The sequence below is a fragment of the Lampris incognitus genome, chromosome 1 (assembly GCF_029633865.1).
Source record: "Lampris incognitus isolate fLamInc1 chromosome 1, fLamInc1.hap2, whole genome shotgun sequence".
Lineage (NCBI taxonomy): Eukaryota > Metazoa > Chordata > Actinopteri > Lampriformes > Lampridae > Lampris > Lampris incognitus.
The window spans coordinates 925548-952085 of NC_079211.1; the positions used below are offsets into that span (position 1 = coordinate 925548).

The window sequence follows — 26538 nt, forward strand, 5'->3', positions numbered from 1 at the left end:
GTCCACCACTACGGCCGATGGGCAGGGGGAGATGGCTCTTCCTCGCTGAAGGCTGGTTGGTTGTTAGAGTCAGGCTGATCACATGACCAGTGATCAACCCTGAGACCACGTGTTCTCTCAGAGCACGTCATGTACTGAAGTTGTGCGGCTGTGAGGACACCTTCATCTTCATCAACTATTACTACAACGGTGAATGTGGCGGATGTGAGGACATCTTCATCAAGTATTACCACAACGGTGAATGTGGCGGATGTCATGACATCTTCGTCTTCATCGACTATTACCAAAATGGTGAATGTGGCGGATGTGAGGACATCTTAATCTTCATCAAATATTACTACAACAGTGAATGTGGTGGATGTGAGGACATCTTCATCAACTATGACTACAACAGTGAATGTGACGGATGTGAGGACATCTTTATCTTCATCAAGTATTACCACAACGGTGAATGTGGCGGATGTCATGACATCTTCGTCTTCATCAACTATTACCAAAATGGTGAATGTGGCGGATGTGAGCACATCTTAATCTTCATCAAATATTACTACAACAGTGAATGTGGTGGATGTGAGGACATCTTCATCAACTATGACTACAACAGTGAATGTGACGGATGTGAGGACATCTTCATCTTCATCAACTATTACTACAACGGTGAATGTGGCGGATGTGAGGACATCTTCATCTTCATCAACTATTACTCCAACAGTGAATGTGGCAGATGTGAGGACATCTTCATCTTCATCAACTATTACTACAACGGTGAATGTGACGGATGTGAGGACATCTTCATCTTCATCAACTATTACTCCAACAGTGAATGTGGCAGATGTGAGGACATCTTCATCTTCATCAACTATTACTACAACGGTGAATGTGACGGATGTGAGGACATCTTCATCAACTATTACTCCAACAGTGAATGTGGCAGATGTGAGGACATCTTCATCTTCATCAACTATTACTACAACGGTGAATGTGACGGATGTGAGGACATCTTCATCTTCATCAACTATTACTCCAACAGTGAATGTGGCAGATGTGAGGACATCTTCATCTTCATCAACTATTACTACAACGGTGAATGTGGCGGTGTGGTGGCCCAGTGGTCAGCACTGTTCCTCTGGGTTCGAACCCCAGGCCGTCCCAGGTCCTTTCTGTGTGGAGTTTGCACGTTCCCCCCATGTCTGCGTGGGTTTCCCCCACCATTAAAAAGACATGTATGTTAGGGTTAATACTCCTGCCTGTGCCCCTGAGCAAGGCACTGGAAAGAAGAGGTGGAGCTGGCACCTGGGTGCTGCTGCTGCACTACAGGAGGGTGGAAAAGGTAAATAACACCCCTACGGGGGTGAATACAGGGGTGGATAATGTACACGTCACCCCCAGGGGATAAAGCACACGTCACCCCGGGGGGGGGGGGGTAAAGTACATGTCATCCTAAATGCCAGAACCTGACACACGTCAGGAAATGACCAACTTCCTGCTCTGTTCCCCACACAGACACACAACACTTCCTGCTCTGTTCCCCACACAGACACACAACACTTCCTGCTCTGTTCCCCACACAGACACACATCACTTCCTGCTCTGTTCCCCACACAGACACACATCACTTCCTGCTCTGTTCCCCACACAGACACACACCACTTCCTGCTCTGTTCCCCACACAGACACACACCACTTCTTGCTCTGTTCCCCACACAGACACACATCACTTCCTGCTCTGTTCCCCACACAGACACACATCACTTCCTGCTCTGTTCCCCACACAGACACACAACACTTCCTGCTCTGTTCCCCACACAGACACACATCACTTCCTGCTCTGTTCCCCACACAGACACACACCACTTCCTGCTCTGTTCCCCACACAGACACACACCACTTCCTGCTCTGTTCCCCACACAGACACACACCACTTCCTGCTCTGTTCCCCACACAGACACACACCACTTCCTGCTCTGTTCCCCACACAGACACACAACACTTCCTGCTCTGTTCCCCACACAGACACACATCACTTCCTGCTCTGTTCCCCACACAGACACACAACACTTCCTGCTCTGTTCCCCACACAGACACACACCACTTCCTGCTCTGTTCCCCACACAGACACACACCACTTCCTGCTCTGTTCCCCACACAGACACACACCACTTCCTGCTCTGTTCCCCACACAGACACACACCACTTCCTGCTCTGTTCCCCACACAGACACACACCACTTCCTGCTCTGTTCCCCACACAGACACACACCACTTCCTGCTCTGTTCCCCACACAGACACACAACACTTCCTGCTCTGTTCCCCAAACAGACACACATCACTTCCTGCTCTGTTCCCCACACAGACACACAACACTTCCTGCTCTGTTCCCCACACAGACACACAACACTTCCTGCTCTGTTCCCCACACAGACACACATCACTTCCTGCTCTGTTCCCCACACAGACACACACCACTTCCTTCTCTGTTCCCCACACAGACACACACCACTTCCTGCTCTGTTCCCCACACAGACACACAACACTTCCTGCTCTGTTCCCCACACAGACACACACCACTTCCTTCTCTGTTCCCCACACAGACACACACCACTTCCTGCTCTGTTCCCCACACAGACACACACCACTTCCTGCTCTGTTCCCCACACAGACACACATCACTTCCTGCTCTGTTCCCCACACAGACACACAACACTTCCTGCTCTGTTCCCCACACAGACACACACCACTTCCTGCTCTGTTCCCCACACAGACACACACCACTTCCTGCTCTGTTCCCCACACAGACACACATCACTTCCTGCTCTGTTCCCCACACAGACACACACCACTTCCTGCTCTGTTCCCCACACAGACACACACCACTTCCTGCTCTGTTCCCCACACAGACACACACCACTTCCTGCTCTGTTCCCCACACAGACACACAACACTTCCTGCTCTGTTCCCCAAACAGACACACATCACTTCCTGCTCTGTTCCCCACACAGACACACAACACTTCCTGCTCTGTTCCCCACACAGACACACAACACTTCCTGCTCTGTTCCCCACACAGACACACATCACTTCCTGCTCTGTTCCCCACACAGACACACACCACTTCCTTCTCTGTTCCCCACACAGACACACACCACTTCCTGCTCTGTTCCCCACACAGACACACAACACTTCCTGCTCTGTTCCCCACACAGACACACACCACTTCCTTCTCTGTTCCCCACACAGACACACACCACTTCCTGCTCTGTTCCCCACACAGACACACACCACTTCCTGCTCTGTTCCCCACACAGACACACAACACTTCCTGCTCGGTTCCCCACACAGACACACATCACTTCCTGCTCGGTTCCCCACACAGACACACATCACTTCCTGCTCTGTTCCCCACACAGACACACATCACTTCCTGCTCTGTTCCCCACACAGACACACACCACTTCCTGCTCTGTTCCCCACACAGACACACAACACTTCCTGCTCGGTTCCCCACACAGACACACATCACTTCCTGCTCTGTTCCCTACACAGACACACAACACTTCCTGCTCGGTTCCCCACACAGACACACACCACTTCCTGCTCTGTTCCCCACACAGACACACAACACTTCCTGCTCGGTTCCCCACACAGACACACATCACTTCCTGCTCTGCTCCCCACACAGACACACACCACTTCCTGCTCTGTTCCCCACACAGACACACATCACTTCCTGCTCGGTTCCCCACACAGACACACAACACTACAAATCTATTATTCCTCATTTTGAAAATGTCTAAATGTTTTTCCCATATTGTGACTACTGACTAAAGTGAACAAGTCCTGACAGGATACAGTTTTTACCTATGGATGGATGAGGCCAGACAGGATACAGTTTTTACTTATGGATGGATGAGGCCAGACAGGTTACAGTTTTTACTTATGGATGGATGAGGCCAGACAGGATACAGTTTTTACCTATGGATGGATGAGGCCAGACAGGATACAGTTTTTACCTATGGATGGATGAGGCCAGACAGGATACAGTTTTTACCTATGGATGGATGAGGCCAGACAGGATACAGTTTTTACTTATGGATGGATGAGGCCAGACAGGATACAGTTTTTACTTATGGATGGATGAGGCCAGACAGGATACAGTTTTTACCTATGGATGGATGAGGCCAGACAGGATACAGTTTTTACTTATGGATGGATGAGGCCAGACAGGATACAGTTTTTACCTATGGATGGATGAGGCCAGACAGGTTACAGTTTTTACCTATGGATGGATAAGGCCAGACAGGATACAGTTTTTACTTATGGATGGATGAGGCCAGACAGGATACAGTTTTTACCTATGGATGGATGAGGCCTGACAGGATACAGTTTTTACTTATGGATGGATGAGGCCAGACAGGATACAGTTTTTACTTATGGATGGATGAGGCCAGACAGGATACAGTTTTTACTTATGGATGGATGAGGCCAGACAGGATACAGTTTTTACCTATGGATGGATGAGGCCAGACAGGATACAGTTTTTACCTATGGATGGATGAGGCCAGACAGGATACAGTTTTTACCTATGGATGGATGAGGCCAGACAGGATACAGTTTTTACCTATGGATGGATGAGGCCAGACAGGATACAGTTTTTACTTATGGATGGATGAGGCCAGACAGGATACAGTTTTTACTTATGGATGGATGAGGCCTGACAGGATACAGTTTTTACCTATGGATGGATGAGGCCAGACAGGATACAGTTTTTACTTATGGATGGATGAGGCCAGACAGGATACAGTTTTTACCTATGGATGGATGAGGCCAGACAGGATACAGTTTTTACCTATGGATGGAGGAGGCCTGACAGGATACAGTTTTTACTTATGGATGGATGAGGCCAGACAGGATACAGTTTTTACTTATGGATGGATGAGGCCAGACAGGATACAGTTTTTACTTATGGATGGATGAGGCCAGACAGGATACAGTTTTTACTTATGGATGGATGAGGCCAGACAGGTTACAGTTTTTACTTATGGATGGATGAGGCCAGACAGGATACAGTTTTTACTTATGGATGGATGAGGCCAGAGAGGATACAGTTTTTACTTATGGATGGATGAGGCCAGACAGGATACAGTTTTTACCTATGGATGGATGAGGCCAGACAGGATACAGTTTTTACTTATGGATGGATGAGGCCTGACAGGATACAATTTTTACTTATGGATGGATGAGGCCAGACAGGTTACAGTTTTTACTTATGGATGGATGAGGCCAGACAGGATACAGTTTTTACTTATGGATGGATGAGGCCAGACAGGATACAGTTTTTACTTATGGATGGATGAGGCCAGACAGGATACAGTTTTTACCTATGGATGGATGAGGCCAGACAGGATACAGTTTTTACTTATGGATGGATGAGGCCTGACAGGATACAGTTTTTACTTATGGATGGATGAGGCCTGACAGGATACAGTTTTTACTTATGGATGGATGAGGCCAGACAGGATACAGTTTTAACTTATGGATGGATGAGGCCAGACAGGTTACAGTTTTAACTTATGGATGGATGAGGCCTGACAGGATACAGTTTTTACCTATGGATGGATGAGGCCAGACAGGATACAGTTTTTACCTATGGATGGATGAGGCCAGACAGGATACAGTTTTTACTTATGGATGGATGAGGCCTGACAGGATACAGTTTTTACTTATGGATGGATGAGGCCAGACAGGATACAGTTTTTACCTATGGATGGATGAGGCCAGACAGGATACAGTTTTTACCTATGGATGGATGAGGCCAGACAGGATACAGTTTTTACTTATGGATGGATGAGGCCAGACAGGATACAGTTTTTACCTATGGATGGATGAGGCCAGACAGGATACAGTTTTTACCTATGGATGGATGAGGCCAGACAGGATACAGTTTTTACTTATGGATGGATGAGGCCAGACAGGATACAGTTTTTACCTATGGATGGATGAGGCCAGACAGGATACAGTTTTTACTTATGGATGGATGAGGCCAGACAGGATACAGTTTTTACTTATGGATGGATGAGGCCTGACAGGATACAGTTTTTACTTATGGATGGATGAGGCCAGACAGGATACAGTTTTTACTTATGGATGGATGAGGCCAGACAGGATACAGTTTTTACCTATGGATGGATGAGGCCAGACAGGATACAGTTTTTACTTATGGATGGATGAGGCCTGACAGGATACAGTTTTTACTTATGGATGGATGAGGCAAGACAGGATACAGTTTTTACTTATGGATGGATGAGGCCTGACAGGATACAGTTTTTACCTATGGATGGATGAGGCCAGACAGGATACAGTTTTTACTTATGGATGGATGAGGCCAGACAGGATACAGTTTTTACCTATGGATGGATGAGGCCAGACAGGATACAGTTTTTACTTATGGATGGATGAGGCCAGACAGGTTACAGTTTTTACTTATGGATGGATGAGGCCAGACAGGATACAGTTTTTACTTATGGATGGATGAGGCCAGACAGGATACAGTTTTTACTTATGGATGGATGAGGCCAGACAGGATACAGTTTTTACTTATGGATGGATGAGGCCAGACAGGATACAGTTTTTACTTATGGATGGATGAGGCCTGACAGGATACAGTTTTTACTTATGGATGGATGAGGCCAGACAGGTTACAGTTTTTACTTATGGATGGATGAGGCCAGACAGGATACAGTTTTTACTTATGGATGGATGAGGCCAGACAGGATACAGTTTTTACCTATGGATGGATGAGGCCAGACAGGATACAGTTTTTACTTATGGATGGATGAGGCCTGACAGGATACAGTTTTTACTTATGGATGGATGAGGCCTGACAGGATACAGTTTTTACTTATGGATGGATGAGGCCAGACAGGATACAGTTTTAACTTATGGATGGATGAGGCCAGACAGGTTACAGTTTTAACTTATGGATGGATGAGGCCAGACAGGATACAGTTTTTACTTATGGATGGATGAGGCCAGACAGGATACAGTTTTTACTTATGGATGGAGGAGGCCTGACAGGATACAGTTTTTACCTATGGATGGATGAGGCCAGACAGGATACAGTTTTTACTTATGGATGGATGAGGCCAGACAGGATACAGTTTTAACTTATGGATGGATGAGGCCAGACAGGTTACAGTTTTAACTTATGGATGGATGAGGCCAGACAGGATACAGTTTTAACTTATGGATGGATGAGGCCAGACAGGATACAGTTTTAACTTATGGATGGAGGAGGCCTGACAGGATACAGTTTTTACTTATGGATGGATGAGGCCAGACAGGATACAGTTTTTACTTATGGGTGGATGAGGCCTGAGAGGATACAGTTTTTACCTATGGATGGATGAGGCCAGACAGGATACAGTTTTTACTTATGGATGGATGAGGCCAGACAGGATACAGTTTTTACCTATGGATGGATGAGGCCAGACAGGATACAGTTTTTACCTATGGATGGATGAGGCCAGACAGGATACAGTTTTTACCTATGGATGGATGAGGCCAGACAGGATACAGTTTTTACTTATGGATGGATGAGGCCAGACAGGATACAGTTTTTACTTATGGATGGATGAGGCCAGACAGGATACAGTTTTTACTTATGGATGGATGAGGCCAGACAGGATACAGTTTTTACTTATGGATGGATGAGGCCAGACAGGATACAGTTTTAACTTATGGATGGATGAGGCCAGACAGGTTACAGTTTTTACTTATGGATGGATGAGGCCTGAGAGGATACAGTTTTTACTTATGGATGGATGAGGCCTGAGAGGATACAGTTTTTACCTATGGATGGATGAGGCCAGACAGGTTACAGTTTTAACTTATGGATGGATGAGGCCAGACAGGTTACAGTTTTAACTTATGGATGGATGAGGCCAGACAGGATACAGTTTTTACTTATGGATGGATGAGGCCTGAGAGGATACAGTTTTTACTTATGGATGGATGAGGCCAGACAGGATACAGTTTTTACTTATGGATGGATGAGGCCTGAAAGGATACAGTTTTTACTTATGGATGGATGAGGCCAGACAGGATACAGTTTTTACTTATGGATGGATGAGGCCAGACAGGATACAGTTTTTACCTATGGATGGATGAGGCCAGACAGGATACAGTTTTTACTTATGGATGGATGAGGCCAGACAGGATACAGTTTTTACTTATGGATGGATGAGGCCAGACAGGTTACAGTTTTTACTTATGGATGGATGAGGCCAGACAGGTTACAGTTTTAACTTATGGATGGATGAGGCCAGACAGGTTACAGTTTTTACTTATGGATGGATGAGGCCTGAGAGGATACAGTTTTTACTTATGGATGGATGAGGCCAGACAGGATACAGTTTTTACTTATGGATGGATGAGGCCTGAAAGGATACAGTTTTTACTTATGGATGGATGAGGCCAGACAGGATACAGTTTTTACTTATGGATGGATGAGGCTAGACAGGATACAGTATTTGCCCAGGCTCTCTAAAGTTAGAGTGAGGGACTCAATGTCAGACTGTAGCTTTAATGACTTGACATGACGTCAAGCTCCGGGAACCTGGCATGAACACCTCCCTGTGCAACTGTGTCCTAGACTGTCTGATCTCTGCAGGTTAGGTTGGATATCTATACCTCCATCCCTCTCACCCTCAATACAGGAGCCCCCCCTCCCAAGTTTGTGTCCTGAGTCCCCTGCTCTACTCTTTGTACACACAAGACTGTGTGGCTACGAGCAGCTCCAGCACCATCACACGTTTGCTGATCACACAGTAATGGTGGTTCTGGTCTCCAGCAACAATGAGACGGCCTACTTGGAAGAAGTGGAGGATCGCTGACAGTAGTGCCAGACCAACAGGCTCTCCCTGAATGTCAGTAAAACAAAGGAGGTTGTTGTGGACTTGAGAGTGACACAGCAAAAGACCTACACCCCTATCTGAATCAACGGGGTCCCAGTAGAAAGGATGAACAGCTTCTGGTAACTCGGTGTACGCAACACTGAGGACCTAATCACGACACTTCATACACGGTGGTGAGAAAGGGGGGCCAGCATCTTTATCACCTCAACAACTGAAGTTCAGTGTCTCCCCACAAATCCAGAAGTGTCACTGAGAGCATCCTGGAAGGGTGCACCAACACAATATGGGAACTGCACCTCTCGAGACCAAAAAGCCCTGCAGAGAGTGGTGCGGTCAGCTGAGCATACCGCAGGACTTATACACCAGGCAGTGGAGGATCATTATGGATCATCATCAGCCCAGTAACAGACTGCTTAGCCGCCGTGGTCAGGGTGACGCCTCTGCAGCCACAAGGCCAACACTGAGAGACTCAGAAGGAGCTTCTTTCCCGAGGCCATAAGGACAATAAACTCTACATAGCACTTACAATTATGTTGGTAATACTACTGCCACTTTTCCCACTTTGCCTCACACACTTTACACTTTACTCATTCAGTCTATTTGCACACTTGTACTTGTGTATAAGTTGTAGTTGTATATAACAACTGCACATATTTATTGGGATATGCCTTCTGTATACTCCCTGGACATTTATTTTTAAATTGTATTGTATTTTTATTGTGATTTTATCTTATTCTCATTTTACTGTTATTGTGTTTTCTCTTGTTGCAGTTTTGGCGTTGCCAAAAAATCATTTCAGCCCTTATTGCACTTGTACACGAAGTATGTGACAAATAAATCTTTAAACCTCGAATGCTTTTTTCACCTCTCCTTTCTGTCCCCATCTCACCATGTCCCCTCGTCCTCTGTCATTGCTCTCTCTCTGTCTCTTATTCCTCTTGCTCTTCTCTCTCTGCCTGTTATGCCTCTTGCTCTTCTCTGTCTGCCTGTTATTCCTCTTGCTCTTCTCTCTCTGTTTGCCTGTTATTCCTCTTGCTCTTCTCTCTCTGCCTGTTATTCCTCTTGCTCTTCTCTCTCTCTCTGCCTGTTATTCCTCTTGCTCTTCTCTCTGTCTGTTATTCCTCTTGCTCTTCTCTCTCTGTCTGTTATTCCTCTTGTTCTTCTCTCGCTCTGCCAGCTATTCATCTTGCTCTTTTCTCTCTGTCTGTTATTCGTCTTGCTCTTCTCTCTCTCTCTCTGCCTGTTATTCCTCTTGCTCTTCTCTCTCTCTCTGCCTATTATTCCTCTTGCTCTTCTCTCTCTGTCTGTTATTCCTCTTGCTCTTCTCTCTCTCTCTCTGCCTGTTATTCCTTTTGCTCTTCTCTCTCTCTGTGCCTGTTATTCCTCTTGCTCTTCTCTCTCTCTCTGCCTGTTATTCCTCTTGCTCTTCTCTCTCTCTCTGCCTGTTATTCCTCTTGCTCTTCTCTCTCTCTCTCTGCCTGTTATTCCTCTTGCTCTTCTCTCTCTGCCTGTTATTCCTCTTGCTCTTCTCTCACTCTGCCTGTTATTCCTCTTGCTCTTCTCTCTCTGTTTGTTATTCCTCTTGCTCTTCTCTCTCTCTCTCTCTGCCTGTTATTCCTCTTGCTCTTCTCTCTCTCTCTGCCTGTTATTCCTTTTGCTCTTCTCTCTCTCTCTCTGCCTGTTATTCCTCTTGCTCTTCTCTCTCTCTCTCTCTCTCTCTCTCTGCCTGTTATTCCTCTTGCTCTTCTCTCTCTCTCTCTCTGCCTGTTATTCCTCTTGCTCTTCTCTCTCTCTCTGCCTGTTATTCCTCTTGCTCTTCTCTCGCTATGCCTGTTATTCCTCTTGCTCTTCTCTCTCTGTTATTCCTCTTGCCCTTCTCTCTCTGCCTGTTATTCCTCTTGCCCTTCTCTCAATCTGTCTGTTATTCCTCTTGCTCTTCTCTCTCTCTCTGTATGTTATTCCTCTTGCTATCCACTCTCTCTGTCTCTTATTCCTCTTGCTCTTCTCTCTCTCTGTCTGTTATTCCTTTTGCTCTTCTCTCTCCATCTGTTATTCTCTTCTCTCTGTCTGTGCCTGTTATTCCACTTGCTCTTCTCTCTCTCTGTGCATGTTATTCCTCTTGCTCTTCTCTCTCTCTCTGCCTGTTATTCCTCTTGCTCTTCTCTCGCTCTGCCTGTTATTCCTCTTGCTCTTCTCTCTCTGCCTGTTATTCCTCTTGCTCTTCTCTCTCTGCCTGTTATTCCTCTTGCTCTTCTCTCTCTGTCTGTTATTCCTCTTGCTCTTCTCTCTCTCTCTCTGTATGTTATTCCTCTTGCTCTTCTCTCTCTGTCTCTTATTCCTCTTGCTCTTCTATCTCTCTGTCTCTTATTCCTTTTACTCTTCTCTCTCTGTCTGTTATTCGCTTCTCTCTCTCTGCCTGTTATTCCTCTTGCTCTTCTCTCTCTCTCTGTCTGTTATTCCTCTTGCTCTTCTCTCTTTCTCTGTTATTCCTTATGCTTCTCTCTCTCTCTCCATTTTCTTTCTGTCTCTCTGCAGGCTCCCAGCGGAGGCGGTGGAGGTTTTGAGGAGTCGGCGGTTGAGACAGAGGCTCCTCCAGTCTTTGTTTCTGGACCAGACCTACTGGGAGAGCCAAGGAGGCCGGCAGGGCATTGACAAGCTGATCGATGTCATTGAGGGGCGGGCAAATGTCCTCCTCACCTTCATCAATGCCCATGGGGTCAAAATCATCCCAATGAATGAGTGAGGGGACTGACAGATGGTGGCGAGACGACTGAACATCACTTCAGTCACGTGCCTTTCAAGCCATCACTGTGTCTCAGTGGGACTGGGTGGAAAATGAGAGGAGATTAGTTGTATTCAACTCCTGTGGGAAAATGGCATTCATGTAACTTCTATGTTGGGAAAGTTTAGCACATGGTGGGAGGCGGACACTGGTCTATTCGACAGAACAACAGACATGATGATGTGGACTCATTTATGGTGACCGACTTCTGGCACCGTGACTGCAGACTGTCTGTAACAACACAGCTCAGCAGCCGCGACCCAGGTGGAACATCAGGGTTTATCATGAGGAAAAAGTGTGATTTTGTTTTCTTGTCCTTCAAAGCTCTGACACATGACTAATCCTTTTCCAAGGGTGAACATTGGCTATCTTCGAGTATTACCAGGCCACCGTTAAAGGGTTTTTATCTTGTCAACCTAAGACTTTACACCTAAACTGTATATCACATTGTGGAATAAAGCCTTTCAATTATAAACTGAATTAATTTCCAAAGTTCTGAGGCCACAATATGTTTTGGCCACAATCATTTGTAAGGAAAACGTACACAACGTACACAAACTACGTGAGAGGTAGTTTGTGAGCAATTGTTTAACGCTTGTTGCTGTGCCAGTTGTGTGGGGTTTACTCTCTGGGGACATTTCAAGTTAACTTTTCAATCAGTTTATTCAAAAGTTTTTCACATTCATAGTGTGGCAAACTTCATTCACCTGGCACAGCACAGATCACAGCAAACCTTCAAATACACCACTGGCTGCATGTCTGCTTAATATCAGCTGAAGTCCAGTCAGAAATGGAGGCTGTCTGGAAACCTGAGCCGCTGCCTGCTTCTGCTCTACATGGCTCCTAAACACCATGTGCTGCTCTGCAGGGCTCCTAAACACCATGTGCTGCTCTGCAGAGCTCCTAAACACCATGTGCTGCTCTGCAGGGCTCCTAAACACCATGTGCTGCTCTGCAGGGCTCCTAAACACCATGTGCTGCTCTGCAGAGCTCCTAAACACCATGTGCCGCACCGCATGGCTCCTAAACACCATGTGCTGCTCCGCATGGCTCCTAAACACCATGTGCTGCTCCACAGCGCTCCTACATTACATTACAGTAATTTAGCCGACGCTTTTATCCAAAGCGACTTACAATAAGTGCATTTAACGTAGGAAATCAGGAGAACTACTAGTCATCAGAGGTCATAAGTGAATCTAAACAAGAATCTAAGCATGTACAACTTTTTGCAAATCGGCAAATGATAAAAATGACCTAATTTTGGAGATTAGCTTGAGTTGGAAAAACCATGACTGAACAGCATGTTTAATTTGATTGTCAAAACCGAGGTAAGCATCAAATATTACCCCAATATTCTAAGCAGCCTGTTTAAGATTACCTGACAGATCAACAAGATTAGTAGCAAATGGACTGATGGAATTTTTGGGACCAAACAGAATGACCTCAGACTTATCATCATTGAATTTAAGAAAAGTTTTGGACATCAAGGATTTAATTTTGGTGAGGCAAGCTGTGAGATTTAATAGGGTGCTAGGATCAGTGGATTTTAGTGGCATGTATAAATGAGTGTCATCAGCATAGAAATGGTAGAGTACATGGTGATTTTGAATGACCTGGCCAAGGGACAGCATGTATATGAAGAAGAGAAGCGGGCCAAGAACTGGGCCTTGAGGGACACCACAACTCAACTGAGCCACTGAGGAGGTAGAGTTACCCAGAACAACAGAAAAAGTTCTGTTGGTGAGGTAAGAGTGTAATAAGTTAAGAGCCGAGCCCTTGATGCCAACCCAAGTCTCTAAGCGATGTAGGAGGATGTTGTGATCAACTGTGTCAAAGGCAGCACTTAAGTCCAGAAGAACTAAAATTGAGCAGTCACCTCTGTCTGCATTCAGCAGTAGATCATTAGTGACCTTAACTAGAGCTGTCTCAGTACTATGAAGTGCTCTAAAACCAGACTGGAAACTATTAAAAACAGTATTTGTGTTCATAAAAGAAATCAACTGAGAAGAAATTACTCTCTCCAGAACCTTAGATAAAAAAGACAATTTGGAGATTGGCCTGTAGTTACTTAGGGACAGGGGTGTTGTCTAAATTAGGTTTCTTCAGCAATGGGTGACTGATGGCATGCTTAAAACTGTCTGGAAAAGAATCGGAGGCCAGAGAATTATTAAGAATTTGAAGAATAACGGGGCTGACAGTCGAAACTACCTCCTTGAGTAGCTTAGTGGGAATGATGTCTAGGATGCAGGAGGAAGAGCTCATATTGTAGACTGTAGTCTCCAACACTGGAATTGTAATTGGTTGAAATTGTGTGAAAGAGGCAGAATTAACATGGGGAATGGAACAAAAAGAGCGTGGCTGGATTTGGGCCCTAATATTCTCCACCTTGTTTACAAAATGAGTGAGAAATTTTTCAGACAACTCAACATCAGGTTCAAAAAGAGAAGTGGAGGGACCATTAATGACAGAATCAATTATCCCGAAGAGAACTTTAGGATTGTGGTTATTTTTCAATATTAGTTCAGAGAGGTGTGCTGATCTCGCATCCTTAACTGCCTTCTGATAAATTAATATTAGGTTTGTAAGTGTGTTATGTGTTAATTCAGACTTGTTGGCTTCCCATTGTTTTCTACAAAGTTTTCTAAGGGCACGGGTGTGATCATTCAGCCAGGGGAGGTTATTTGATTTTGGTTTCCTAGTTTTAAATGGTGCAATTTGGTCGAGGATGGATTGGCACTGATCACTGAATGAATTTAATAGTGCATCTGGATTGAGCAGTGATAAAGAGGGATTAAAGGATGATGAATTAAAAGCATCACAAAATTTAACTGCAGAGTCAACATTGAGAATGCGAGATCATGTTTTAGGATAACGACTAGGAGTAGCGAGCTGTAGTGGGACTTTGAAAATGATAGTTTTATGGTCAGATACAGGCATATCCACCAAATTGAGACATTCGAGAGAGAAACCAGAGGACAGTAGAAGGTCTAAAATGTGGCCTTTGGAGTGTGTGGCCCCTTTAACAAATTGAATGAGGTTAAACGAATCTACAAGATCCAAAAAATGTGAAGTCACGGAATGGGAAGGACAGCACACATGAATATTAAAACCACCAAGAATAATCACCCTGTCATATTTAGGCATGAAAATGGATAGAAGGTCAGAAAACTCAGAGATAAAACTAACTGAATTAGGGGGCCTATAAATTAAGATGCAGAGAAAACGGGAAGGGCCAGTAATTAAAAAACATAAAACCTCAAATGAGATAAAATTACCAAAATTAACAGGATGGCACTTAAGACCTAACTTATAAAAAACAGCGCCACCCCCTCTACCAGAGGGCCTGGGAATGTGAAAATATGCAAAATCAGGGGAATAGCCTCAATCAGGGGAACAGTGTCCCCTGGGGACAGCCATGTCTCAGTAAACATACAAAAAGTCCAGATTATTGTAAGCATCGGCTCTGTGTCGATGCAGTTGCCCACTGGGGACTGGGGTTCGCGCCCCGGTCTCGTCAGATCCGACTATGGCCGGACTCGACGAAGCAGCGATCATTGGCAACGCTGTCTTCGGGAGGGGCGCGGAGTCGGCTTGTGTTCGTCACGTGAATGCGTCTCTGTGTGTGTCGGAAAAACAGTGGTTCGGCTTGGAGTCGCCTTGTCACGAAAGTGGCGAGGCGGTCTCCTTCGAGACTGCCGGCCGGAGAGATGCAGTTGGCGAACGCATACAGTGCGAGGGTGGGTGTTTGAATTAAAATAGGGATCGATTGGCCACTAAATTGGGAGAAAAAAGGGAAAAATCAGAAATAAATTTATAAAAAAAAAAGTCCAGATTATTGGAAACAATAACATCATTAATGATAAAGGACTTACTATCCAGAGATCTCACATCCAACAGGCCAAAATTGTTTGGTGTCACAGCAGAATTAACACCAACAGCAGGACAACAAATAGGACGCAAATTGCAGATATTTGCACCAGATATTTGGTTGTTGTTGTTTCTGCTATTAGTTACAACGTGTGGATGAGAGGCACGGGGTCTGATAATAGTCTGTATGGGGAAAATTCCCGGTGAGAGGGTTGAAGAGAGATGAGACATATACACACATCATACACATATATCATACACATATATCATACACACGTATCATACACACATAATCATCTCATCTTCAGCCGCTTCTCTGGGGTAGGGTCTCGGTGGCAGCAAGCTAAGTAGGGCACTCCAGACTTCCCTCTCCCCAGCAATGCCCTCCAGCTCCTCCTGGGGGATCCCAAGGCATTCCCAGGCCAGATTGGACATGTAGTTCCTCCAGCGAGTTCTGGGTCTACCCCGGGGTCTCCTCCCAGTTGGCCGTGCCAGGTAAAACCTCCAAAGGAAGGTGCCCAGGAGGCATCCTGATCAGATGCCCGAACCATCTCAACTGGCTCCTTTCGATGCAAAGGAGCAGCGGCTCTACTCCAAGCTCCTCACCCTATCTTTAAGGCTGAGCCCAGACACCCTACGGAGGAAACTCATTTCAGCCACTTATATCTGCGATTTCACCCTTTCGGTCACTACCCAAAGCTCATGGCCATAGGTGAGGATTGGAACGGGGATTGACTGGTAAATTGGGAGCTTTGCCTCCCGGCTAAGCTTCCTCTTCACCACAATGGTCCGATACAATGTTCGCATTACTGCGGATGCTGCACCAATCCACCTGTCAATCTCTCGCTCCATCCTATGCTCACTTGTGAACAAGACCCTGAGATACTTGAACTCCTTCACTTGAGGCAACAACTAATCCCCAACCCGGAGGGAGCAATCCACCATTTTCCGGTAGAGAACCATGGCCTCAGACTTGGAGGTGCTGACTCTCATCCCAACCATTTCAAACTCAGCTGCAAACTGCCCCAGTGCGTGCTGGAGGTCGCGTTCTGATGAAGCCAACAAAACCACATCATCTGAAAAGAGCAGAGATGCAATTCTGAGGATCCCAAAACGGACACACTCCTCACTTTGGCTGCGCCTTGAGATCCTGTCCATGAATATCACAAACAGAATCGGAGACAAGGGACAACCTTGGTGGAGTCCGACACCCACATCCTTCCTTGTGAACTTGATGTGGTGTCCACAGAGTTAATGTGGTCGGTGAAATGTGCTACATCCTGAGATTTAATTTTAACTCTGTGGACACCACATCAAGTTCGCCAGGAAGGATGTGGGTGTCGGACTCCGCCAAGGTCGTCCCTTGGTGGAGTGTGGGAGTGACGAAGAAGGACAGGATTAGGAATGATTAAATTACATGGACCGCTGAAGTCGGACGGTTTTGAGTCAAAGTAAGAGGACATGCAGGTGGCTGGTGTGACAGAGGAAGACGGAGAAGACAAGAAGAAATAGAAATGGATGATCCGCTGTGGTGACCCCTAACGGGAGCAGCCGAAAGTAGTAGTAGTAGTAGCCTGAGATTTAATTTTAACCTAGGTGTCATCCACAAATCTGATCCAATGGCTAGGTGGTGTCCCTGGATAGGACATCAAAGCCTCTTTTCCTCTTCCTCCATATACAAGTTGGCCACTACAGGGGAGACTGGGGAACCCATAGTGTCCCCATGCCTCTGCCTATAGTACTGCCCCCTGTATGTGAAGTATGTGGACTGAAGACACAGCTTCAGGAGCAGACACACTTGGTCAGTGTTAAGGGTGGTCCTATTGCTAAAGGTGGGGTCGTTTTGTAATTTCATACAGACTACGTCCACTGCTTCATCAACAGGAACACACGTGAAGAGACTTAACATCATAAGAGACCATTGTTTCATCCCCCTCCATAATGATGTCCCTCACCTTATCCACTGTGACTGCTGTTATTCTATTCGCCAATCCTCTGTGAATAGTACACGTAGCGATCTTAAATTTAATTGATGATCGCAACAATTTGCATATGAAACCAATCACTGGTTTTGGTTGTGACTTAACTGCTTTTGCTTTTTGCTTTTGCTTTTCCACACACCCGGAAAAGCAGTCTGGTGTATGTTGCACAATGCAATAAGGATTGCACTGACCTATACATAGGAGAAACCAAACAACCACTACACAAACGGATGGCCCAACACAGAAGGCCACACTACTCAGGACAAGACTCAGCAGTCTATCTACACCTAAAGGAGAAGACACACTCCTTCCAGGACAGCAACGTACACATTTTGGACAGAGAAGATAGATGGTTTGAAAGAGGGGTGAAGGAAGCCATCTATGTGAAACTGGAAAAACCATCCCTCAACAGAGGAGGAGGTCTGCCACACCACCTATCTCCCACTTACAATGCCGTCCTTTCATCTCTACCCAGGAGACTCAAGAAGCCTAGCCTCCAAGAACAACAGCCGGTCACTAACGGCTCCAACCACTCTCATGACCACTGAACAATGAAGTCCAAACTAACACCCCCAACCACCGTCGCTGCTAAACATCGGAACACAAAGAGCCACGCATATCAATAGCTCTGATAGCGACCCCAAAGAGGATAAGTATCTGAGTCTCATCAGCAGCCAGTCAGACCAGCTTGGTCTGGTCAGAAAGGCAGGAACTGAGGAAGCCTCTTGGATGAGAGGCGACACGTCTTCACGGATATATACCAAGTCCAGTTGCACTTGATTCAGCTCCTGTGGAGAACCAGGACGACCTGGATGAATGAGAACATTCCCAGACAACATCCCCAGCAACCCCCCCGGCAGCAACTGTTCCCTGTAAGTTATGTCGGCCCACATAGGTGCAAATAAAATATTCTTTAACTTTTAAACATAAAATGGTCTTTTCGGTTGTGTGTTTCTTTTTGGAAACTGTGTCAGAGCATTTGCTGCCGTAACGATACAGAACACGTCACCATATATCGCCGTACCGACATTTTGAGCACAGCCCTACTCCATGTGCCCTATTCCATGTGCCCCTTTTATACTTTGAGCGCCCACCCCTCCAAAGACCTCTGCACGGCCCGGCCCGGCCTGGCCCGGCCCGGCCCGGCCCGGCCCGGCATGTGTCCGCAGCACTGCCCAAACTGAGTTCCGCTTCTCTTAACGATCACGAAGCATCGGCTCCTTCAGTGCATGGAGGTTACAGCTACCAGCCTTTAGCTTAAGGTGCGTCACCAAACTATCGAAAGCCTCCCTCGCGGTCTAAAGCCCCATACCTCTGGGAAGTCTCGCTGGTTCCGGACAGGCGGTGCATTTCTGGGTGACGTCGTCGTCCAGCTTGTTTCGTCTCCCTCGTTTGCAGCGTGAACGTGCCGCGTGCGGCACGGCGGTCTTCCGCTCATTCGACCCCCTGTCACCGCGGCATACAGCTTGAACTGCTGCTTGACATTTCTCCGGTTCGCGTCTACATTTCCGGTTGACTTTGGAGTTCCCGGTGGTTTTATCCATAGACATATCAAGAGTAGACGCCGCATCGACCGCTACTGCCTATTGGCGCTGACGAGCCGTGGGGCCGCCATCTTGGAGCGGTCACCCGCTCCACTCAGTGTAATGTGTTTGGCAGGCGCAATGAACTGTCAGCGCAGTTAACCAATCATAACTCGCTGAATACCAAACTGATTTCCACGCCTTTTTGTTGCTGGAAACGTCACACATGTAGCTATGATACAGGACACATGGTCTGACGTATTTTAATATTCATAGTTGGCTTAACAGTAATAGAATATTCTGATATATGATATAGTATGTGATGTCTGATAGGTAGCTACCGTATAGTTCTGAATATAAGACGGGGTTTTTACCCTGGAAATACGTATGAAAAAGTGGGGGTCGTCTCACATTCGAGGTCTAGACTTTTGAACGTCAATATACATTCTCACTCAGTCAGATTTGTTTCAAGACCGTTCTAAAATTAGACCACTTCGATGGTTAATGCAGTTATTGAAATGTTGAAATGGTTATTTTTTCACTATGAGATGGATAGTCTCAGTAGACTACAGTTTATTTTCATTTGTATGCTATTTAAATACCACAAGTCATTCATTTACAAATGTATTTACATTTTTTTATTTAAATGTGACAATTTCATCTAAAATATATTGAAAACATAATTTTATTTAAAAGCTGTTAAACAGACTACCTTATTTTATTCAATGTGTTTTTATTATCATTATTTTCAAATATAATGTTTTTCTTTATAAAACCAATATTTGCTCTTCAAAAAGTATTTTTCCAAAAATGAGTCTTGAAAAAAAAGGGGGGGTCGTCTTATAATCAGGGTCGTCTTATATTCGGAACAATACGGTATTTAGCAAAACACTCACTATAAATATATATATGTACACACACACACACACACACACACACACACACACACACACACACATACACACACACACACGCTAAAATATGATAGAGAGGCAGAAGCAGATAGTGGCAGTAAAGTCAGCTATTTTAATAAGTTGAAGAAACAATACATGATTAGGCTATATAAATATATAAACAATATATGAACACATTATATATCTACAGTATATATAACAACAATATATGTTAGATATCAGAGAAAATGAAAATATATATAAATCCCCGCCCCAAACCATATTTACACATGTACAAAGTTGCTTACATAGGTGAGCAGTACATTACACACAATGGACAAACGTAAACAAACACTGACAACAACACAAATTACTTACATGTGAGGGTAGGAAGTATACAGTGTGTGTGTGTGTGTGTGTATAATAAAGTGGTATAATACTGTAATAATATCGTAATTATATCCAATAGTATGCTGTAATAATAAAAATAAATACAGATATACATATACTATATTTTAAAGAGAGATAAATATATAAACAGTGTAGGGGGGAAAATAAAAGTTGCTAATTAAAGCTTGACATGAAACCCCTAAAACCCTGGAAAGAGACCTGTTCTGCAGAGCTTCTTTCACGTGCTCCCTCTCTGCGGGTCAAGAGAGGTGAGTTTTGCCATGTGCTGCAACCGCATCTTGAGAAACACAGACACAACCAGAGACAACAAGTTGTAGTGGTGGTTGTCGATGCGGACTGCGTGTCCTCAGTGTGTCTCCGAGCCAAGCAGAGAGCCGCCCTGCTCCGTGCCAGTCTCCTCTCGGACGGTCATGTGGGGACTCTAGACCGCTTTGGAGTTCGCTGTGCTGCAGCTTGGCCAACCACCCTCTCTGCAGCTCTCAGCACCTTCTACTAATAACAATAATAATAATAATAATAATAATAATAATAATAATAATGAGACGTTATATTGACATAGCGCTTCACACAGTGCTCAGAGACACGTTACACAACAGAGAAAATAAGAACACAGAGCAAAGCAGTTTTAATATACACGGATGAAAGTATGTGTTAAAACAAGATAATCCCTGAGCCTTGTGACGGGTCACTAGGCCGCCGCCGCCACCCGCCGCCGTTGTGTCGCGGGTCACGTGATGATGGCACGGCAGCATCTCTGACGAGGCTCGCACGGCACACGTCACAGGACAGCTTCCGCTCTGGAACTGTTTTAAATAATTGCGTTTCGCGCCAGTGTTTGGGGAGAAGGGGGGAGAGGTCTTATAAACACACACACTGACTTCATGGCGTCACGTCCTGTGTTGTTTCCTTGGAAACAGCTCTGTGCTAATTTGGCGGCGTGTTACTTCCGGCCCGGCTCTCCCCTATCTTCCCGTTGTTAGGATGGGTGACATGGGAATAATACACTCTGTGCTGGGCCACCTGTGTAACATTCGCTGCTCAACACAACACCAGTAACGTCAATATTGTGTTATTGCTACAATAGCATTCTTCTGTCAGCTATAAAGTCAGTGTTACGGAATATGACTTATAAAGTCTCAGTTCATAGCCGGGGGAACACCGGCACTGAGCATAGCCTAGCTAGCTGGCTGGCTGGCTACGATTTCGCAGCTGGACATAAATACAGTACAGTAATATTATATTCACAACATACCACCAATAGTGATGTTCACTCTTACTTGTGGAAAGTAATCCCCCGAGCCCTGTTTTCCACGGTCCGTCGATTGGAGCAGGAACATGCTGAACAGCGTTCTGGCATCTTTCTCAGTCGCGTATTCTGCTGCTAGGCAACTGGTAGGATGACCGCTCCAAGATGGCGGCCGTATTTCTCGCGCCCCAACAGCCAATGCGGCGTCTACTCTTTATATGTCTATGGCTTTATCGCATCCATTTCCTGCCTAGTTCCGTCCTGGGACCACGTAATGTTCGGTCATGTAATAAACCACGCTGAACAGTAACGTATTTCATCCCGTCTTGTCCGCTCCATGTCTGGCACATGTTCTCATCCTAGAACGTTCTGCGCACGAACCTTAACCCGCTACAATAAACACGATATACCAATACTGCCGCCTACTGGTCCGGTGGACACAAAGCATTACAGGCTGGGTGTGAAGAGCTCAGTAAACAGAAGAGGTTTCGTCTAAAGAAGATTCTGACTAAACTTAGGAAAGAAACGAGAGGAAAGGTTCCTTTAAATGTACAAAATGTAAAAAAAACGGGGGACACACGAAAGGCATATTTGTCTTGGAAAGGTTTCGCTGCCTTTTCTCCCTTCCTTTCTTGTGGACAGTTTGCAGGTAGGAAGTGGGAGTATGAACGGAGCATGGGACAGAGACAGGCCAGGTGTGGTGGCTGAGCTGGGTGGCGCTGACAGCACAGGCGTGCTCTCCGTACAGGACAGCCAGGGCTCAGTAGAAGACGAGGACATGGAGTGGGGAAGGAGCTGGACGGGCCAGGGGGGTTTGAGCCGTGGTACCAACTTCGGTGAAGGTGGAGCTGTTCTCCTCTCACGGCACCTCCTTTTAACAAATGTTTTGACATGTGAAGTGGAGCAGGGCAGAATCCAAGTAGTTCAGGCAACAACCCGAGAAATACCTTTTGCTCTCATCAATGTGTGTGCCTATAATACTGCCACTGATACGGGACAGCGCTGGCCGTTTAAGATGGCTGAGCAAACTGAAAGACAAACTCGGTAACAGTATGAGAGCAGACTGGAATTGCACTACACGGCCTACATTTGCCTGAAACTCAGAAGAGCCTCATCCACCACTCGTTGTTGCACCGCTGCTTTCTGGTAGTCCTCCTTGCTAGTGTTGGTCCATCTCTAAGGTTGTTTTGTATAGTCCAGTTTATTAGGCTCTGCTGCACGAGGGTCTGCTACTATCTTTCTAATGTACAGAGTAATGTTACTAAGATCAGATAAGGGTGTTTGGGGGCTGACTGTGAATGCTGTCAGACAGAAGGGGTCTAGATGTGTAATGTTGTAATCTACTGTGCTATGGCCAAGAAGAGAGCTGTGTGTGTAGGGACCAAAAGAGGCCCCTCGAAGCCGACCGCTGACCATGTACAGATCTAGTGTTGGACATAGCTGCAGTAGTTGGTGCCCACTCTTGTTGACAGTTTTGTCAAAGTTGTTCCTGTGGGGATATGAGGGGAGGTGGATGCTGAATTGGCCAGGTATATGTAGAGTCTGATTCTGAACCTGTCCCGGCATTAAGGTCTCCACAGATCAGTACACTTCCCTGTGCCTGGTAGCGACTGATCTTGTCTTCAAGAATGGAGAAACTATTGTCATTATAATGAGGAGATTCTGTTGGGGGGATGTATGCTGCACACATGAATATGTCTTCATCTGTGGACATCGCCTCTCTTTTTATTTTGAGCCAAATCGAAAAGTCACCTTGTTTGATTAATTCTTTTGAGTGTACAAGATTTGCCTTGTACCAAATGAACATTCCCCCTGAGCCCCTCTCTCTGTCTGTCTCTCTGTCTGTCTGTCTCTCTGTCTCTCTCTCTGTCTCTCTCTGTCTCTCTCTCTCTGTCTCTCTCTCTCTCTGTCTCTCTCTGTCTGTCTCTCTCTCTCTCTCTCTGTCTCTCTCTCTCTGTCTCTCTCTCTCTCTGTCTGTCTGTCTGTCTGTCTGTCTGTCTGTCTGTCTGTCTGTCTGTCTGTCTGTCTGTCTCTCTCTCTCTCTCTCTCTCTCTCTCTCTCTCTCTCTCTCTCTCTCTCTCTCTCTCTCTCTCTCTCTCTCTCTCTCTCTCTCTCTCTGTCTCTCTCTGTGTCTCTCTCTGTGTCTCTCTCTCTCTCTCTCTCTCTCTCTCTCTCTCTCTCTCTCTCTCTCTCTCTCTCTCTCTCTCTCTGCTCTCTCTCTCTCTCTCTCTCTCTGTCTCTCTCTGTGTCTCTCTCTCTGTCTCTCTCTGTGTCTCTCTCTCTGTCTCTCTGTGTCTCTCTCTCTGTCCAGATGTCTGCAGGCTGGTCTGGATCCAAACAGCCTCCATAACAGAGGCCCTCTGTATTCATCTGACCTCAGTCCTGTTACTCACACCTCACACTGCTTCACTATGACTTCACTTTTCCATTCAATGCTCCAGGCCTGGCCCTGAGGCAGGCAGATATTACAGGCACACACCCACTAGACATTCAGACCGTCTCATCTGCAAGTTGTTGTGGTGGATCTTTTAAAAATGTCCTCCTTTGTATCGTTACGATTCTTTTCCCTCCAAAGACCAATTGCATTTGGGTTGTCTGTATAAGATTCAAACTGGTTGGAATTGCTTTGTAAAAGGCCTTGAAAATTCTCCAGCCCTTACAGGACCTGGAATCAGCTGGAATGTCTTTCCATGCCTTTCCATGCCAGGGCCAGGACTGTCTTCCAGGAGGGTGGAAGTATAATCCCAGCTGGGTGGCAAATGGACAGACTTGGCTTTCCGAGACAGATAGGAGGGAAGACTTTTCTTCCGTGTCTTCTGAGATACGGGCCACTAGACCACACAAACCGCCTCGCCACGTCGGCGGACCACCTTCTTTCCCTTCGTAAGACTTGAGGAGAAGAAGTGACAGAATGTCCACAGCAGACAGACTTGTGTTGATGTGGACACTGGACTTGAAGGCATGCTGCAGACGGCATATACAAGCTGTGTGAGCGCTTCTCTCTTCTTACATGTCCGCACAACTTCCAGAGGCCTGCGTGTTGCTGAAGTCCCCCGGCTTCATCCTGCAGCACAAGGACGCAGTGTTCTGCACCCTGGAGTGGGCTGTATGGGGTGAACATGCAGCAACTCTTGCATGTTAGCTTATAACGCTTGCACTTCAAACCTCTTTCGATTTTTTTAGGTAGAAACAAAAAACAAAATACAGAGGGAAGAAATTGAAGAAGGTGAAGAAAAGGGAAGAAAATAGTAGAATAATGAAGTAGAGGAAAAGAGGAAAAGAAGAGGAAGAAGAAGAAGAAAAAGATGCACATGTCTTTGAATAAACAGTCAACTTCATCTGGCCACAGGAACAAGTTCATTAATGTGCCTCTCCGGAGTTTGGTTTGTCAGAAGAAACGAAAAGGCTTGCGTTTGCTTGAGTCCTACCCATAACCCATCTGTCGGAGAGGGGTGTGGCCAAAGGAAGCAGTTCAGCCTGAGGCGCCGTTCACACATTCAAAATAAAATCTTTTCGGGGGCGGTGGCATCGAACCATCGCAACACAGTCCAGCCCTGAATCCACACACTCACATCTGCTGAGAGGCTTCACACCAGCACAGGACATGGGCGTTAAAAATACATTCATCATGTGCACACACATCCATGTGACTCACACACACACACACACACACACACACACACACACACACACACACACACACACACACACACACACACACACACACACACCACATGGACCAACACACGTGCACAAACACGTGCACGTGCATGGGCCCGGGGAGCTGTGAAGGCAGGTGGCTGCAGGAGACGTCAGGCCGGAGGAGTCAGGCCCACAGGAGGAGCAGCTTCCTGTGTCCAACAGGAACACATCTGACGGCAGGAAACATCCCATTACCTGGAGGGATCCACACCGGCTCGAAGACCTGCAAGGGGGCACAGGTCTGTGTGTCTCTGTGTTCTTACCCACAAGACTGCTGAAGTACTGTCAATAGTGCAGGCACACTTCAATGGGAAGTAGCCGCCATATGTGCCCCTGATGACAGGATGTCATCATAATAATAATACTAATAATACATTTTATCTGTACAGCGCTTCTCAAGCTACTCAAAGTTACTTTACATACGTATGTTGAAATGAACAGGAAATAAACCCCAAAAATGAAACACAACACCAATCACTGACCGCTGACCAATCTGCTGTAGTCGTGTGGCAGTGCAGGTCTACCTGTCATCTGATTTGTTATGTGGACCAGCAGCTCTGGTGTGTCAGAATTTAAACAAACCTATGTAGGTGTGGTGAGGTGACTCTGCTGGTTTTACTGGACCAGTGTGTGTCCTATGTAGGTGTGGTGAGGTGACTCTGCTGGTCTTACTGGACCAGTGTGTGTCCTATGTAGCTGTTGGTGAGGTGACTCTGCTGGTTGTACTGGACCAGTGTGTGTCCTATGTAGGTGTTGGTGACAGGAATCTGCTGGTTTTACTGGACCAGTGTGTGTCCTATGTAGATGTTGTTGAGATCACTCTGCTGGTTTTACTGGACCAGTGTGTGTCCTATGTAGCTGTTGGTGACAGGAATCTGCTGGTTTTACTGGACCAGTGTGTGTCCTATGTAGATGTTGGTGACAGGAACCTGCTGGTTTTACTGGACCAGTGTGTGTCCTATGTAGATGTTGGTGACAGGAATCTGCTGGTTTTACTGGACCAGTGTGTGTCCTATGTAGCTGTTGGTGACAGGAATCTGCTGGTTTTACTGGACCAGTGTGTGTCCTATGTAGCTGTTGGTGACAGGAATCTGCTGGTTTTACTGGACCAGTGTGTGTCCTATGTAGGTGTTGGTGACAGGAATCTGAAGGTTTTACTGGACCAGTGTGTGTCCTATGTAGCTGTTGGTGACAGGAATCTGCTGGTTTTACTGGACCAG

At 46.0% G+C, this 26538-nt stretch overlaps 1 protein-coding gene across 1 annotated transcript in view; it reads left to right on the forward strand.

Annotated features, from left to right (window-relative positions):
- Nucleotides 1-12169, forward strand: part of gask1b (golgi associated kinase 1B) — a 39681-nt gene extending 27512 nt beyond the window's left edge. The window contains exon 4 of the mRNA XM_056288839.1: nucleotides 11448-12169. Within this exon, the coding sequence (XP_056144814.1) occupies nucleotides 11448-11655 (208 nt within the window). The 3' untranslated portion in view covers nucleotides 11656-12169. The remainder of the gene's footprint in view (nucleotides 1-11447) is intronic.
- The last annotated feature ends 14369 nt before the right edge of the window (nucleotides 12170-26538 follow it).